General features: G+C 45.3%; 1 protein-coding gene across 1 annotated transcript in view; it reads left to right on the forward strand.

The window, feature by feature from the left end:
• UTP20 (UTP20 small subunit processome component) overlaps window positions 1–17,869 on the forward strand; it is a 1,022,377-nt gene that overhangs the window by 183,268 nt on the left and 821,240 nt on the right. Inside the window, exon 14 of the mRNA XM_086919130.1 lies at window positions 3,883–3,971. Within this exon, the coding sequence (XP_086775256.1) occupies window positions 3,883–3,971 (89 nt within the window). The remainder of the gene's footprint in view (window positions 1–3,882; window positions 3,972–17,869) is intronic.

A 17,869-nucleotide genomic window follows, 5' to 3' on the forward strand; every position in this document is an offset into this window, starting at 1 on the left:
AAGTCAGAAGATTATAACCAAGTATATGAAATAAACACTGTAGAGAACAGTGGCCTTTCAGATCCCATAGTCCCCGTGCCAGTAACGCTCCGCGTGATCTCCCCTGGCAGGAGAAATTTCTCGTGACTCTCCCTATGTCCCACACTCTGTCCTTTCAAGAGATTGTAGATGTACTTAGCGTTACGCTCTCTGCCAGCCAGTTAAGCCAGTTGTGAGAAGTTGGCTTGGCATATGCCATCCACTATTCTAGTGGGCACCTTGCACCAGTCCAAATTACCGTTATTGATGGTAGGTTTAAAGACAACCTATATAGAACGCTATCCTAGTGGTAGCTGTGGAGAGCAGCCTTCAGGCTAAGTCTTGAAGGAATGTAAAGCAGCTTTTTTTACCAGTCTGTAATCTCATGAATGACCAAATGAAAGGAGAACCACACCAGGTATATATATAAAATATATGTATTTATTCTAAATACATCCCTCAAGTCTCTTTATGAGGCTCGAGGCAAAAGTACATTCAGTAAACTTATTTAGCACACAGTAAATTAGCACAATATACGTCGAACCCTAGGGACGTACCAAACCATATATTAAGAAAGTGGTATAAGTACCACGACTGACCTAGAGTCAAGGCCTAAAGCCTAAAGCCTTTAGAACCGCTGGGGCCACCAGGAACAACCCAAGGTAGTGACACAGGGGTCTAAACACAGCCGCGAATCATCATTAACTTCTATGGGGAAAGTCGTGGTTGGAATTTTAAAGATTAAGGACACTTAGAAGAGGACTTGGAGCAAACTCCTTTAGAGCTAAGAGGTTCTAGATTCAATACTCACGGGAGCAATGGAGTACTTTAGTTACCTCACCTAGGGAAGCCGGGTGCATAAGTGTCTTTTCGGGTCGGGTTTTGTCGTCGATTTCAATGGAGAGCTGCTGCAAAATGCTGCTGGCGTCTAAGTGGAAAGTGTCTGGGTGGATCCAAGGGTGATCGGAGATGTGAAGAACCTGAAAGCAGAAGGGACAGAGTCTAGTTCACTCGCCAGTGACCAGGAAGGTGTAGAGAAGATGCCCACTGATGTCGGGTGATTTTAGGTGAAGCTTGACTCTTCAACCACGAGGTGTCGAGGATGACCAGGAGCTGGATTCGAGCTGTCCCACGAAGGATGTAGAGTGCTGCGGTGTTGATTTCCGGATTGTGGTAACAGCAACCAACGGAGAAAGCACAGATTGGCTCGGGTGCAGACCAGCAAGGTCTGAGGGACTCACCTCTTGACAGGGAGTCGGGGCACGTCTGGAGCAACCAGGGAAGCCCAAAGGAAAGAAGTTACCTTTAGGGGACCCACCAGTCGACGGACCAGGGATCGCAAAGGGCCCTCGAGCAGAAACGCTAGAAGCGGGCTCACGGAACACTTGTGGAGTGCAGGCCCACAGTTTTCGGTGCAGATGGGGCTCGGGGCTTGGACTACAAGTAGCCCAATGCACAACTTCGGGAAAGCTCGGGAAGTCGATGCACTGGCAAATGTGCAAAAGTTCCAGTCCCACGTCACTCGTGATGGCTGCAGGTCTCAGCTTTGCTGGGATCTCGTGTCGGCCTCTGAGAAGTCTGGAAGTCCGTGTCCTGATTCGCAAATACTTCGGAGTTCGGCGGGAGCTTTGGAAATGCAGACCGGCAAGATGCTATTTGGTGCCTGCTTGAGCAGGGGAGTTACTCCTTGACCCCAAGGGAGATTCTTCCATCTTCTAGTCGTGTAGAATGTCGAAGTTCCAGGATATATGTTGCAGAGTTTCGTCCTAAGTACTGGGATCCCACCATACTTCTACTAAGATAGGGGGTTGGACTTACTCTGGGGACCCATCTATGGGATGTTCGGAGGAGAGGAGTGGTTACACCCCTTTACCTTTGTCCAGTTTTGCGTCAGAGCAGGGTCTGAGTGCTCCTGCAACCATCTTGAACTGGGGTATGCACAGGGACACCAAGTATACCCCCAACAATTTTCTGAAAAGCATTCTATGAATGCACCCACCCAGCCCCAATACACTAAAGCCTGTGTGAGAGGTGGTTACACCTCCCTGTGCCAGGAAACCTATTGTCCAGGCCTCCCCTGCCGGAGTTTCGTCCATCAGCAGGAGGTCAGACTCGTGTCTGCGGCTGCAGCATCCATTTTGTGATGCTGGGCCTCTTTTAAACTATTACCGGTTAGGTAAGTGTGTACATGTCTTCTCCCTCTAGAAGGGTGAAATTCGATCCCTGCCGCCAGGACTGGCGGGGGGGGGGCTAGGATTCCAAAGTGTTAGGCACCAACCAGAACATGTTTCCATGCAGCCATTTCAAAGTTAGCATTTACAGCAAGGTTATAATGCACTTAAGAGTATATGGTCTGGCTGCATCACAGAACAGCCTCCGAGAATAGATTCCGAAAGCTGCAGAGGGGTCCTGCTCATACATGGGCACCCTCTCACATAAAAGCACTCTGCATTCAGGATTGATAAGGCCTGCCAAAGGAGTGACCTATAGGTTTATATGTGTCAGTGATTAAAGGTAGATATAGGTAACCTATATCTTAGTAAGGGGTGCATGCACCATTTTACCCAGGCTGCAGTAGCAGACCTGTGGTGCCATTTTGGAAGGTTTCCCAGTGGTGGCATAATACATGTTTCAGCCCCTGGTATGCCTCTGGGGTACCTATGCCCTTGGTTCCTAAGGTACCATATACTAGGGATTCACAAGGGTAACCCAGTAACCAATCTGGAGTGTACCTAAAGTAAATGCAATCATTTTAGTGAGGAAGCAGCTAGACTGGGGTCCTGAATAGCAGAGCCCTAGCCAGACTAAAGTCGAAAAACAGTGAAACACCAGCAAAAAGTGGGGGTAACCATAGTAAGCAGATCCTACCCTCCTACACCAGTTGTCAATGGTCAGTGCGGAGCAACTTCATGTCTATGGCGATAGCATTGGTTTTGAATTTAAGGCTGGATTTTGTGTCAAGAATAGCGTTAAATTTCTGATTGTATGCACCGGAGTTGTCTCTTTTGATTTTAGAGTGTCCTTATTCTTTGATCCAGTTTTCATCTCCTTTTGCATCTTAGTGGGCAGAGACCTTTGCTCTTTTGGGGTGTACCTTGCTTCCTATAAGCTTCGCAGCAATTTGAGACCTCCATGCCCAAGTCAAGGCAGTCAGTGATATTTGGGCGATGGGCCGCCGGTTTCGAACTGTGGTCTGCACACACCCTCTCCTGAGAAGTAATAAGGGGGTGGGGATGTCATCAATCCTCACCCCTGGAGGTCCCACACACCATAAGGAACATTAAGGCAGTGCCCTGACTCTCAATACTTATCTCACTGATACTCACTCGGTCTGATTTCATGTGCATCTCATGCCGTGTCATGAAAATCACATGTCGGCCAGGCCTGGGTTTTCACAGCGGGTGGAGGCAAGGTCCACCCTAGCCAGCTGGTAATCCCCATTTACTTATAGGCACAGCGCCCGCAGTCCAGGCCACTCCAATGACAATGTTAATATCCCATCACTTGTGCCCAAGTAGTATGTCCGTGCACCCGGGGGCTTCCCTTTTACTCATTGCAACACCAGGACCTGGTCCACAACGCTGGTACAAAAAGGTTTCAAGCTTGCAATTGTGTGGGTTAAAGTATGGAAAAAAGCTCGCTGATAGAGAATACATATCTACAATTTTATTTTGAGTGTCATTCTGAGTGATGTTAAAATGTGCAATAATAAATCGAAGCTACTAAACCTTTATGTAGGTATCCTGTCTTTAAATTTTGTCTCAGACTATTTATCAGACAATTGAATTGCTGTGAAATATTTTGTACAAACCTTTACAGTTGTATGATGCATCTAAACAGCTTATTTTTTCCTGTTTATTACAGACCTATGCAAAAGGAAATCCTTCAACCACGTATGATAAGGTTCATAGATTCACTCTTTGCCTCATTTGACCAAGGAAACTTCAGAAATGGTAAGACTGTCACAAAAGAGCTCTGACGTTTAAAGGTGCTTGGCGAGCCTTATGTATTTAAAGGATGTTGGAAAGTATATATACATGTCACCAGATGGGCATTTAAACATGTTGTGTGTCATGACGTAAATTCAGGGAGGCCCTTTGTGGCGTAGTCGTAATAATGTTGGGTGTTATCACCTGATAAGCGTTACAGTAGACCCCTTGATTATTGGGGTTATCAAGATGCGGTGCCTCTTTTCAAAATGCTATGTTTTAAAGTTTCCATGCATAAGATTGAATGCTTTGGGCTGGTCGATATAAAATGTAGAGTATTACATGTTTATATTTATGAGCGAGAGAGAGAGCACTCTATCCATCAGGTGAGCAGCAAAACTATTACTGGTTTTTTATAATTATTCAGAACAGAGAGGGAGTGGCCCCACTATCCAAAAGATGGGGAACCAAATACAGTAAATGTATACTAGAGGTTTTTCTTGGATTACAACTCATAAAGGGTCAAATTTCACCACATTCAATCATACAAAGGACATTCAAGTATACTTAATCCACTATAATTTCGGAAACCCATAAACCAATTATAAACACACACATCTTTCATGAGTATCACAAAAGTTCATTTATTGAAACCACAATCAATAATGTAAGAAACAATAATTTAAACCAATTTAAAAAAAGATTAAAAATGTATACAAACAGACTTGTACATATGACGAATACATTTCACAAATGCACAGGCTACATGTTAGTGTTTTCATTTCGTCCATTCTCACTTCCTTTCACAAATACTTGCATAGTTTGAGATTAGTCGACCTTGTAAGAAAAACACTGAACCTCTGCAAACTATACATATTTGGTCCAGTGTAGCTTTTTACCCCAATGTGCTTGATGGGATCTTGATATGGGTGTCCGCAAGACAATAACAATACATTTTATTCGTATTTCTGAATAACAAGTCAGGTACAGAAGTGAAAGCTGCTTTTGGATGCACTGCTACCTGGTTAGACAGTTGTTGGTTATGAGCTTTAAGAAGGTGATCACAAGCCGCATATCCTAACGTTCAAATAACCTATCCCAGTGGCAAACTCCATCAGACCTGCATCTTGAGAATAACATTTCAGTAGTGTACAGAGTCGGACATGACTGGAAACGGTGAGCATTCATTAGGATTGTTTTTGTGGTGGCCTTTTGTAATATTTTTGCTAATTGCATTTGTTGATAGAATGCCCTTTGTGGTGGTATACCGTTTATATTACATAATTGACTCATTACATTAGATGTTAGCCCAAATGGGATGTAGGAGATTGGCGGAAGAGGTAAGGAACAGTAATGCCATTATCAGCTTTCAAGACTTAGGGGCCTATTTGGATATTGGCAGACCAGAACGTTCTCCAAAAGCTGGTTCCCCTCTCGATCTTCCCAGCCTCATTTAGAGCTGAAGGCCCTGACTCGTTTCCAACAGCTCAGTCTTAGCTGGCCTTTCTCTTGCAGCCTTCCTTTACTGGGCTGCCGCCTTTTGTGCATCAGAAGGCTTGCCTTATTTAAGGCAGACCGTCTGAAGTTGATGTTCTTGTCTATGTACTATCGAGAACTATTTCTACTCATTCCCCTTGCACTAATTAAGATGCAGTGAAAATGAGGCAGATGAAATGCTTTAATTGGTCTTTAACAATTGGGGGTTCTGTGGGTAGAGTTCCATTGTATCATTTTTAGCTAATTTCGGCCATTACAGAAGGAGATAGTATGTGCAAGTAAGTCCTAACGATCCCTTCAGCCAAAGTAGTTCAGCCAAACCCTTTGGCCACTCCCACTCTGTTAATTTGTGACAGAAATATCCTTATTTAAGAGACAAAACCGGCTTTTAATTCTTTTTTACTTTTCCTGGGGCGTGAAGTCGATCAGTGGGCCTCGTTAGTGTGGCGTAATTCTTTACAGTCTCTCTCAAAGAGTGGATGTTTTGCTTGCTTGCCTTTCCCGGTTTCTGAAAGTAATTGAGTGGCACCTTAACCCAGATGATGATCTTCGGATGCTTTATGTCATCTGGTAAATCGGATTTGGTGACCTCATGGTATCTGAGCCTCATTCACGATGTGTCCTCACTCAAGATGCTCAGTCACCTAGGCTGTGGATCAAGTTGGAGTTTGCGGGGAAGAATTGTTCAACACCTCAGCAGGAAGGTAGGCTCTCCGTATGTCACATCATCAAGGCGTCTCCTCAAGCTTCCAAGGCCTAGGTCCAGCTTGAAACAGAGTATGCCATCATGCATTGGTTCCACACTTGAGCCAGTGTCTTCTGCTACTTCACTGATGTGCATGTCTCTTCGATGTCCAGATGGCAAAGAAAAAAAAGATGGGTCCACATTAAGGATCCTGGAAGGATCTTTAATGGGGCAATCTAGTAGCCAGTCTTCCTACAGGGACGTGTAAAAAGACCAGCAAAGAAACTATAATTTTGCTGCCACCATTGTCACTTGCTTCATAAGTTGCATTGAAAACATGGCAGCCCCTGCAACTGAGCGAGGGAGTACACTTTGGATGTCCTTGTGATATCTGAATACAGTTCTGATTTTTCCAACCTCCTGAAAAAATGTAGCACTTCTAGTGGGGTTGCATGACGGAATAGTCTACAGGATGAAAAAACTCCCAAGTATGCAGAAATGTTAAGGGCTTTCCAAATTTTCAAGACATGTAGAGGACTTTTGGCCAAACACACTCTTTATTCTCAATGGTTAGGTGTTTACCTTGCCGAGTTTAAATTACTTTTTGTGACTTTGAAAGCCGCGTTCCAAAAATCTTTCACATGATGTTGTTGATTCTTTGGTTTCAGTTTTCTTTTGCTTTGGGAACCTGGCACATCTCTTCAGAGACAAGTTAATACTCTGTCTTTATTAGCTTTTTATCAAGTTGCATTTTTGCATCCAGAAGAGACCTCTACTAATTTTCATTTATAGAGAACATTCTTATATGACTTACGGAATAATACAATATGTTAATGTGAATGTTGTTTACAATTTGTTTGACTGCTACAAGGGACAATAGGTTACTGTTTTGGAAATTGTCCTTCTAACAGATGTGATAAAGGTAAGGCAAGATGTTGCACCAAGGCCTGAACCATAGGATGTCATAGCAGAGAGACGAATGTGACCACAATTATCACACAGAAAGATTTTTGATTTAAGCTTAAAAAGTTAATAATTCCCGCATCAAAGTCAATGAGAATGTACAAAGTTACCCCGCAGGCCAAAACTCTGCACACCATCACAACGCAATTTTAACCCCGCAAATGCCATGACTCTGCAAGATTTTATAACGAAGCAAAGTGAACGAAAAATGCATTTTAACATATAAAAGTACATTTTCTCTGCAGTTTGTAACAACGTATGCTATTGCCACGAAAATTAAAGGCTCAGATAAGCATTTTCTTTTTATGTAGTCACTTACTTCCTCCTCTATCCTTACACTATATTTAGCCAGCTTTTTTAAGTTAGATATATTTTAATTTGAACTTACCTTTGCGCAGTTATGTCTTCCTCCTGGACTTGCTTGGCACGCTTCGACAGCTGTTATAAGAAAAAGAAATGGACTTTTACTTGTTTACGAAAATCTTAATATAAAAACTAAAACAAGTCTAATCAACTCTAGATTAAACTTACCTTTCCGCAGACCTCTCCTGCATCCGTCCCCGTTTAACTCGCTCTGTAAAGTAAAAATCAAAAATGGTTTACCACTTTCGTCAAGGGTAATAAAGAAAAAAAACAGACTAATGTATACGTTCAATAGCCTACGCATACCTTCAAATGCTGTTCATCATGTGTAATAATCTTCAGCCACTCTTGCACAACGTTTGAGCATCGGGTCGTCCAGTGTGTCCATGGAATGAGGATCTTCAATAAATTTCTGAAAGTATAAGGACTTGTATTTTACCCGACTACTAAGTCAAGAATGTATCTATTAGTGCGGTGTCACATACCAAACACCCACTGAAGCTATGCCCCTGTTAACAGTCAGACCTGTGATGTGAGGGGCGACCCCGGACCACTGCAGCTCCTTTGGCCGGCCGCTTGCCACTACTTTTCTGGAAGGGGGCGGAAGCAGCCCCGGGCCTGTCCAGCCTTCAGTCTGTGAGGGCTGTGTTTGTGCCCCCCCCCCCCCCCCCGGGCCCTCTCCCCCCCATACCTGTGCAGTCTATAGGGGGGCTTCAATGGGCCACTGGTGCCAAAATCCGGGCCCCTCGCTGACTCTCTACCATCTCTTTAGCATCTGTGCAATTTCGCTGTGTCAACATTGTCTGGTCTGCCTGAACGTCTACTGCAGTGCAGGTCAGCTAAATTGCTTTTCTTTTCCGTTTTTAAAATCCCCAACCTCAGACGCCAAGGAGGGTCCTCGAGGTAGCAAAGAAGAAGAGACGCCTCGAAGCGGAAATGGCGGCACTTCTTCTCTTCAAAGAAAAAAGGAGTTTAACAAAACGCTGAAGGGATTTCATATCCCAGTGCTACAAAGCATTCTAGATCAGGGCAAAGAAGCCTTCAGAGAACCAGCCTCAGCCAAGGGGGTTACACCAAGGGTTGTAAAGAAATATAAACCCTCCACAGTAGATACTAAATACATTCAGGGAAACAAAGTGCCATACTCAATCCTCTTCACCACATCAAGAAATAGGGGCAATGCCTACTCAGCCACTGGCCCACCCTTGAAAGAGAGAGCAAGAGAATGGACATGGTGGGGAGGAAAATGGAAAAAGAATCAGCAACATGATGGCGCATTGCAAATTCCAGTGCTCTTCTTAACAGGTATGGCCATCAACAATGGGATAACATTGAAGAACTCATGAAAAAGCTCCCAGAAGAAGACCGAAAAAGAGCAAAATCCATTATACAAGAAGGTAAAACATAGCCAATACCTGCTTGAAGTTGGCCATTGACGCAGCCGATACAGCCAACAGACAAATGTGAACAGGTACCATGTTACAAAGCCAGGCCTGGCTACGAATATCAGGCTTCAAGTATTAACAGACCTTTCACAGGGGACACCCTCTTTGGAAAGGAAGTAGATGAGTCCTACAACAGATAAAGAAAATGAAGCAGCAAGAGCTATCTAAGGCAGCTCTACAATAAAGAGACACCTTCAAAAGAGGAGGTTTTAGCACCAGAAGACCCACAGGAAGAGGACTTTTCTCAGCAGGCCAGCAGCAGCAACAACAACAAAATCAAGGCAGTGAACAGCAGTCAAACCAGCAGTCTGGGTTCCAAGCCTGGCAGCCCCAGCCAAAGCAGCCCTTTTGAGGCAGAGGAAGAGGGCAACCCCGAGAGGTGGAGGTGCAAACTCAGTGACCTGCCTACAATAGAGGACCCTCACAGAACACCAGTAGGAGACAGAATAGCGCACCACCGGCAACAATTGCAAAACATAACATACAGTTGGATTTTAAATTTGATACAACACGTATATTGCATAGAATTAACAAAAAGTCTCCAGCAAACCCTCCAAGGAAGAAAAAGTTCCCTCAAATCAGAACTCGTACAGTTAAGAATAGAAATAAAGGAACTCCTGCAAAAACAAGCAATAGAACAGATACCAATAAGGGAACACTACAAAGGAAACTATTCACCCTACTTCTTAGTCCCAAAGCAGGACCTCACGCTAAGACAAATCTTAAAGATCTCAGATTCATACACAAATTGATTCGCACACAAAATTTTAAAATGACGACATTGAAGGAAATAATTCCACAACTACAAAAAGGAGGCTACATGGCAACAATAGCGCTAAAGGATGCCTATCTACATATCCCCATGAACGAAGCCCTCAGGGAATACCTCCGGTTCTTCCACGAGAACACTCACTAAAAATTCAATGTCCTCCGTTTTTTGGGATAAAATCAGCACCACGAGTTTTCACGAAAGGCCTAGCGGCAGTTGCAGCATCCCTTAAAAGAGAGGGGCTCCACGTCTAGATGACTGGCTAATAAAAGCATGATCAAAACAAGCATGTTACGCACATTTCCATCAAGTAATCAACACACTCCAAGACTTTGGGTTCTCAATAAACTACAAAAAATCATCCACAACGCCAGAACAAGAAAACACCTTAGGGGCAACATTAAACTCAAAGATTTTTCGGGGCTTTTTGTCTCAATTCTTTTGAGTCGATCGACTCCTGGTGTCATAGAGATGCCCGGCTTCAAGGACTGTGGGGACTGTCACCGCATGATGTCGGTGACGGACCCACACTGCGTGTGTCTTTAGTGCCTGGGGCCCGACCACGACTCCAAGAGTGCCCCGACTGCCGGGCCATGGTGCCGAAGACTATGCGGGAGCGGTCCCGAAAGTTGCTGGAAGTCCGGCAGTCTGCTCCGTGCCGCTCTAGGTCCCGGTCCCGTGGGAGGTCGAGGGACCGGTGGCGGAGCCGTCACCATCGTTCTTCTGGATCTAAGTCTTCGCACTTGGGGTCAGGTAAGTCGGAGCATTCCAAGAAGAAGGCGAAGAAGCTTTGTCGCTCTTCGACTTTCCCTTGCGCGACACGGCTGCAAGTGCAGGTGGTGCCCCTCCCGTGGCTCCGGCGGAGCCTGCTACGTCGCCGCGGGCCTACCCGCCCTTTCCGGGTCCATTGGCGACGCCTGCTCAGAGTTTCTTGCTGGTATGGCTGTTTGGCCCTGCCGGTGCGCCTACGGGCACCGCGGGCCCGACTGGGGTTCTTGCCCTTCCATCGCCGGAGGCTCCAGCCCCGGCGCTGCCGTCAGCTTCTGCTCCGGCGCCGCAGGCCCCCTGGTTTCGTGCTCGGATCCAAGGCAACACCGGTTGACCTCATAACACCTCCACGGGTGTCACGCGCCCCTCCCCTCCCACCCTCCCACCCTCCTGCACCACCTCTGACGTCGTTCGGTATTACCGCTGACGTCGACCCAGGTTTCAGCCCGACCCGACACAGTGCCGAATCGGGATCGCTCGAATCCGACACTGATGGGGCCTTTATACCCCTATGTCCTCCTTATTTTCAGCCTGTTTTGCAGACTTCGGAGGAAGGGGATGACTGGGAGGGGTCTGAGGACCCTCTCACACAACAGTGTGACGATGATCAGGCCTGGGCTAAGGATTTGTGGATTGCCAGCGGTCTTGATACCTCACCTCACCTCACCTTATCTTGGCATGCTGTCTCCTCCTACCGTGGCTACGGAGGAGGAAGCTAGTTACACAGTGGTGTTGCATAGGGCGGCCGAAGCCCTCCACCTCGAACTCCCTACAGTGGCTGTCAGAAGTGCTTCAGCTGGCGGCAACCTCTTCGGAGCAGTTGCTGCCTTTTAATGACGCACATTCGAACGTTATTTTGGGCACTTGGTCCAGGCCCAACACAGGGGCTCCTGTGGACAGGAACGTGGCCTGACGCCGTCGACCGGCTCTGGGCGACCCCCTCTTTCTCTCCCAACACCCCACTCCTCAGAGCTTGGTTGTCCTGGCCTCTGCTTCCCAGAGCGCGTTCCCTTCTGCATCTCCGGATAGGGAATCCAAGAAGCTGGAGCAGCTTGGCAAGAAGCTGTTTTCATCTGCCAGCTTAGGGCTGTGGTCGATGAACACTGCATGCCTCTTGGGTCGTTATTCCCACTCTATAGCAGCGGGGAGAGACGCAGCTAGGTTCACCATTCGTTGTGGGCTTCATACGCCCACTCGCTGGGCAGGGCGATTTCCATGAAGGTGACGTTTCGGCGCCACGCCTGGCTGAGGATAACTGGCTTCTTGGGGGATGTCCAGAACACTTTGAAGGACATGCCCTTTGATGGCATTCGCCTTTTTGGCAATAAGGCAGATAGTGCGTTGGAGCGCTTTAAGGACTCGTGGGCTACGGCCAAGTCCTTGGGCCTGTCGGCCACTTGCCCTTCTCCGCCTTCTGCTATTCGGTCCTTTTGTGGCCACGGAAGGGGTGCCCCAACGCGTTCATTCCAGAGCCACAGTACTGCGCAACAACAACCTCAGCGCAAACGTGTGAACAGGCGGATCAGTCTACCTCCACCCCGCAGCATCCACCTTTCAAGCCTTCCTAGGCTGAACTTTTAGGCCCATCAAACGCCAGCGGGTGGCAGGATTTGCCATCATCTCCCCTACTGGCACAACATCACCTCGGACAGGTGGGTGCTGCAAATAGTCTGAAGGGGCTACTCCCTCCCCTACGAGACTACCCCTCCAGCCATGCCACCTCAATACCACCGCATGTCTGGGTACCATCTTGTGCTTCTTCAGCAGAAAGTCACGGCCCTCTCGGCCAAGGGGGCCATCAAGCACGTTCCTGGGCCAGAAGTAGGTTGTGGTTGTTATTCCCACTACTTTCTGGTCCCCAAGAAGGACAAGGGCCTGCGTCCTATTTTGGACCTCAGGAACGTCAACCGCTTCCCTCGGAAGGAGAAGTTCAAGATGTTAACGCTTGCTTGTCTGCTCTCGACTCTAGAGCCTGGATAGTAACGTTGGACTTGCAGGATGCATATTTCCACATCCCCGTCCTGCCGGCCTACTGGCGTTACCTGCGGTTCACGGTAGGCCACAAGCACTTTCAGTTTACTGCGCTCTCCTTCGGCCGTACCAGCGCCCCCCGGGTGTTCACAAAATTGATGGCGGTGGTTGCAGCTCATCGGCAGTCGTCTCCCACCTCCAGACTATAGCCATTCTCCTGCATTTGCAGGGCTTCTCCATCAATGTGCCGAAGTCGCACCTTCATCGGAGCGGTTCTTGACTCAGCACTGTTTTAGGTTTATCCTCCCGAGCTTTTATCATGAAGGAGGGAAGAGGAATTCACGTCCATTCAGTTCCCCTGAATAGGTACCGTAGTTATCAAAAAGTAGAGAATGGACACTTGTATCTAAAATAACCAATGGTTATTCTTGACAACCCTCATAGACGCTGGGATTTTGATGTTGCGGTGTATCTTTTATCCGCCCCTTCTCTAACGTCATGGCATAGTCATTGGGTTGTCAAGTGACATGCTATATGCCTGCCTCACCCGAGGCAACCTATGGTGAGTGTAGAAGTGTCCAGAAATTGTGGGGACAGATCCAGAGGGATAATATATAGAACCAAAAAAATTAGGTTCATAAAAAACAATGTGACACCAAAAGCAAAAAATTTTATTGTAAAGAGGTGCACAGTGTAGATTTAAAAAAATAGTGGTATATTCGGTAATCGAGTTACTTGATTACCATATAGCTCTATTGATAGGTCGACATGTTTCAGCTCTATTGGGCCCCGGAGGGTCTGTAGAGCTTTCGTCAGGACAAGACAAAGAATATTAATACTCACACCATTAGTGCAGTGTTCATTGGAATGTATGAAATTGTCATACTGAGATTCCTGTGTTGTGGAAACAAAAATTGTGAAACATTTGGTTTCTAAATGTCACAATAATAAGGGCATATAGCATACATACAAATAATTTCTGTAGTTAACCAAGAAATAGCTAATTGTGTAATTTACAAATGGTTATTTCTATGTGAAGTGCACCGTTATTGTGGCACTGATATGAAACTAAAGCTTAAAGTAGGAGAACAAGTCGTAGGTCGGTTCACTGTGTAGCATGAGCAATGGAGCACGTTAGTGGTCGCTCAAGTCTCTCAGAAAGCGGCATTATCATTAGCATGTGTGGAGATTGAGTGGGTTGTGGAAGCGCAAGAGAGAATATCATACAGTCATCGCGCATGGGTTAATTTGCATTGGATTATCGGGTGTGAATGTAAGACATTACTACTGTTTATGTTGAAAACGGAGATTTTCACAGATTAAGATTATCAACAGGCAAATATACAGGCTAGTAGCTAAGTACAGTTACGGCAATATGTTGTTTATAATACCTTAGTTATAGGTAAACCTCTCCGCGTCAGGTGGCAAAGAGTCGCAGTTAACGTGGCGTGTGCTGGGAAAGTAAAACATATGGCTGTTGTAGTTCGGACTGGACTGTTCCCATGGGGCACAGGGTCAGAGCTGATTTGCATAAAGCCATTATCTGACCCAGGGTGGTGTGGAGTGCAGAAAACGATGGATTTAGGCCCAGATCCTTGTACTGGGGTGAATGTAAGACATTGATCTACATTCTGTCCATCAAATTGTTTTTTGTAATTTTCTCCGGGAAAGTAAAACAGACATAAGCGCTAATGGGTAAAGCTATGTTTGTACTATTTTACTCCAAGTGAAATATAACTAGGAAAGAAAACAAAGCAAACACGAGTAGGACGCCATTCTTACCCGCGTGTTGACGCGCAACTTCTGCTAGTGCTGACTCTGCCCCTGGGATGTGGGAGGGTCCTTCCTCTGCCCCTTAAGAAGAGTAAAGATAGACAAGGGGTTCGCGCTAAAAAGCAAATATACTTTAAAGATGGTGATATTAAAGGTGCCAACAGCGCACAGTGTTGCGACAGTATATTTGAGGATATTGGTCGCGTATTTGCGTTCAAAGTCAGTAGTAATGTAGTAAATGTTCATAAATGTCAATACCTGTCAAAACAATTCCAAAATTAAAGAAATAAATAACTCACCAAACTGTATCTCAATTGGAATTTCACCCCTCTACAAACTTAATCAGGGGGGTAGGGGAGACAGGGGACTGAAACCAATAAGCGTGGACTTCATGATGAATGGAAAAATTATATGTCAACTGTTCTGTTTTTTCGAAGAGAGTTACAGTTGATACTACCTGAACTGGTGCCATGGGATATTATCATTCATCCCTGATATGTGGGTTTTGTTCCTTTTCAAAAAAGATCTGTTCTGCGTTATTGTTCTTATCATGGAGCATCTCCAGAATTGACCATCTCAGGTCATCACATGTGTGGCCTGCCTCCACAAAATTTGTGCACAGTTTCGTTGTACCTTTTTTCAGTCTCACATTGCTCCTGTGTTCTCCTATACGTATCTTGATCTTGCGGCAGGTAATGCCTACATATTTCTGTTGACATGGACATGTCACAAGATACACCACATGAGTGGAGTTGCAATTCGTATGTTGCCTTTGGGTCCAAACTAAGTTCTCCGTAACTTGTAAGGTTTTCGTGGTGTTGGTGAATTTGCAAACTCCACACGTACCACATGGAAAATGACCTGTGACAAGGGCCATATTGACGTTTCTTACAGTAGTTGTGATGGCTCTTTTCTTTGGGCGAGTGTGAACTAGCACATCCTTCAGGTTCTTAGTCCTATTTGCAAATCTTGGTTTTGGCCAATCAAAGCTTCCAGATGTAATTATTTGCCAATTTTTTCTCACTAGTTTTTGTACTTGGTAAGTTGCCGGGCAGAAGGTTGTGACACATGTTACAAGGTCTTTAACCGGTTCTTTTTGATGGATCTGTAGTAGACACTCTCTGGGCTGGTTCTTTTCTCTTTTTCTGCACTTAGCAATTGTCTGTGGGGTGTAGTTCCTTGCTCGCAGTTTTTCACTTAAGATTGTAGCTTGTTGTCTATAGTCACTTTCTTTGCTGCAGTTGCGTTTATGTCGGAGGAATTGGCTGTAGGGAAGAGTATCTCAAAGTGGTCGAGGGTGGTAACTGAGATATGATAGGAGGCTATTTTTAGCTGTAGGCTTGGTATAGGTTTTAGTTTCCAACTTCCCATTTTCAGAGAAAATTGTTAGATCTAAAAAGTCAATTCTCTCCTTGCTCGCAGTGAAAGTGAACTTGAGCCAGCGGTCTCTATCATTCAACCAGTCCATGAATGTAGTCAGATTCTTTTTAGTGTCCCAGATTAACAAAATATCATCGATGTAGCGTTTCCAGTATTATATACTGGAAACGTAGGGATTCTCATTATTTAGAATGTATTTTTGTTCAAATTGACTTACATACAGTCCAGCTACTGAGGGCGCAAAAGCGCTCCCCATTGAAGTACCATGTCACTGCAAAAAAAGTTGACCATTGCATTCAAAGTAATTCTCTTTTAGAGCTAACCGACAAGACTCTAAGATGAAGTGGCGGGGAGTCTGGCGTGACCATTCTTTAAGGAACAATAAGTCTTCGAGCATTTGCATGGTGTCATCCTGTGGCAAGCTCGTGTACAACGATTCGACATCCAATCCTACTAATATCATTGTCTTGGGGTCAAAATCTTTATCCGCGATCTGAGTCAGAAGATCCCGGGTGTCCTTAAGATAAGTCGGAGTTTTTTGCACTAAGGGTTTGAGGTACTCATCAGCAAACTTCGAGAGAGGTTCCAAAAGAGAACCAATTCCCTAAACTATCGGGCGTCTAGGCGGAGGGGACTTGTTTTTGTGGGTTTTGGGTAATGAGTAAAAATATGGGACTTTAGGTGTTCTGGGTGTCAAAAAGTCTGCTTCTCTTTTGGAGATCCATCAATTTACTTCAGCCTCATGTGTCATTATCGCGACAGTATTAGTAAGTCTTTCAGTGGGATCTGAATCAAGCTTTTTGTAAAAATTCTCATCACCTAATAGTGCAAGACATTGCTGGTCATAACCTTCTTTTGTGAGGAGGACAATTTAGATTTTCTTCTCAATGTTGTGTCTCCTTCATTTCTTTGAATGGGAGAACCATCGAAGAAGGCTTTCAATTTTAATGTTCTGCACAACTCAGACAGTTCACATTTAAGTTTGAAAGGGTCAAGGGGTGGAGTTGGAACAAACCCAAGACCTTTGTTCAAAATAGTCATTTGTTCTTTAGTTAGAGCAATGTCAGGCAGATTCACAATTAGTGACTCTTCTTGCTCGGATCTGTCTGTGCAGATGACAAGCTGCGTGTTTGTACATTGAGTGGGCGATCCTGCCATGTCAGATTTTTCTTTTTGCCTCTCGGTTGGTTTTGGCCTCTTCCTAAAAAAGGCTGTAGTGGTTGATGTGAATGATTGGGATTTGGTAACATTTGATTGCTTATATGTGGTTGTTGTTCATTTCCCGGGTTGTAAGGATTCATCCATCCACCAAAAGGGGGCATGAAGGGCTGAAAGTACGGCAAGTACGGCATTGAATTGCCTTGGTAAAAAGGTGGTCTCTGCCGAGCAGCGAGTCCGGGATATTCAGGCTATGATTCTTCCTTTCAGCCTCTATCCCGGGCTTCAGTCAGGATGACCCTCTGGCTCCTGGACCTGATGGCCTCCTGCATCCTGCTAGTGGATCACGCCAGATGGCATATGCGGGCTCTGCAGTGGGACCTGGAGTTCCAGTGGGCACAGCATAAGGGCAACCTGTCTGATCACGTCCAGATCTCGGAGGGCACTGCACAACAATTGCAGTGGTGGCTCACGAATCGCGATAGGGTCAACGGCAGATCCTTCTCCCTTCCCCATCCAGAGCACATATTTGTGATGAACGCGTCCCTCCTGGGATGGGGCAGCCACATGGGAGATCAGATTGTTACAAGGATCAAGGGAACCCAAAAGTAGCAATTGGTCTGGGACCTTTGGGAGTATAATGTTTCAGAAGACAGTGGTCCCAAACATTAGCAAGGATAGGACAATCCGAATGAATATAGACCAAAATTGAAATCTAGATTTGCTGCCCAGTCGAACAGATTTTAATAGCATAAATAGTTATATATATATCCAAGTTGTAAAGCAATTACCAAGCAGGACACAGCCTGTGTCCAGCTATCACATATGTGAAAACATATGACATACATATAAGGCAAAAGAAAGGGCAGTCTGTAAATACTTCAAAATTTGTAACAGACGATGATAGAAATACACTTTTTGTGATCTTTTCAATACAGTATATAAATCATCAAGTGTATATTGTCGACGACGTTTCGATCCCTGTTTAGTATGGGATCATCATCAGGACTTATAAATGCATGCCTCGATGTAAAGCAAAAGTACAGGATCGTCTAAAATAACATGGTCCGGAGACTGTTTCATATGAGGACCTAATGAGGAAAAGGGGGGGATAATTAAATCCCGATCTTATCAGTGGTTTAGGCATAAC

The sequence above is a fragment of the Lissotriton vulgaris genome, chromosome 1_1 (assembly GCF_964263255.1).
Source record: "Lissotriton vulgaris chromosome 1_1, aLisVul1.2, whole genome shotgun sequence".
NCBI lineage: Eukaryota > Metazoa > Chordata > Amphibia > Caudata > Salamandridae > Lissotriton > Lissotriton vulgaris.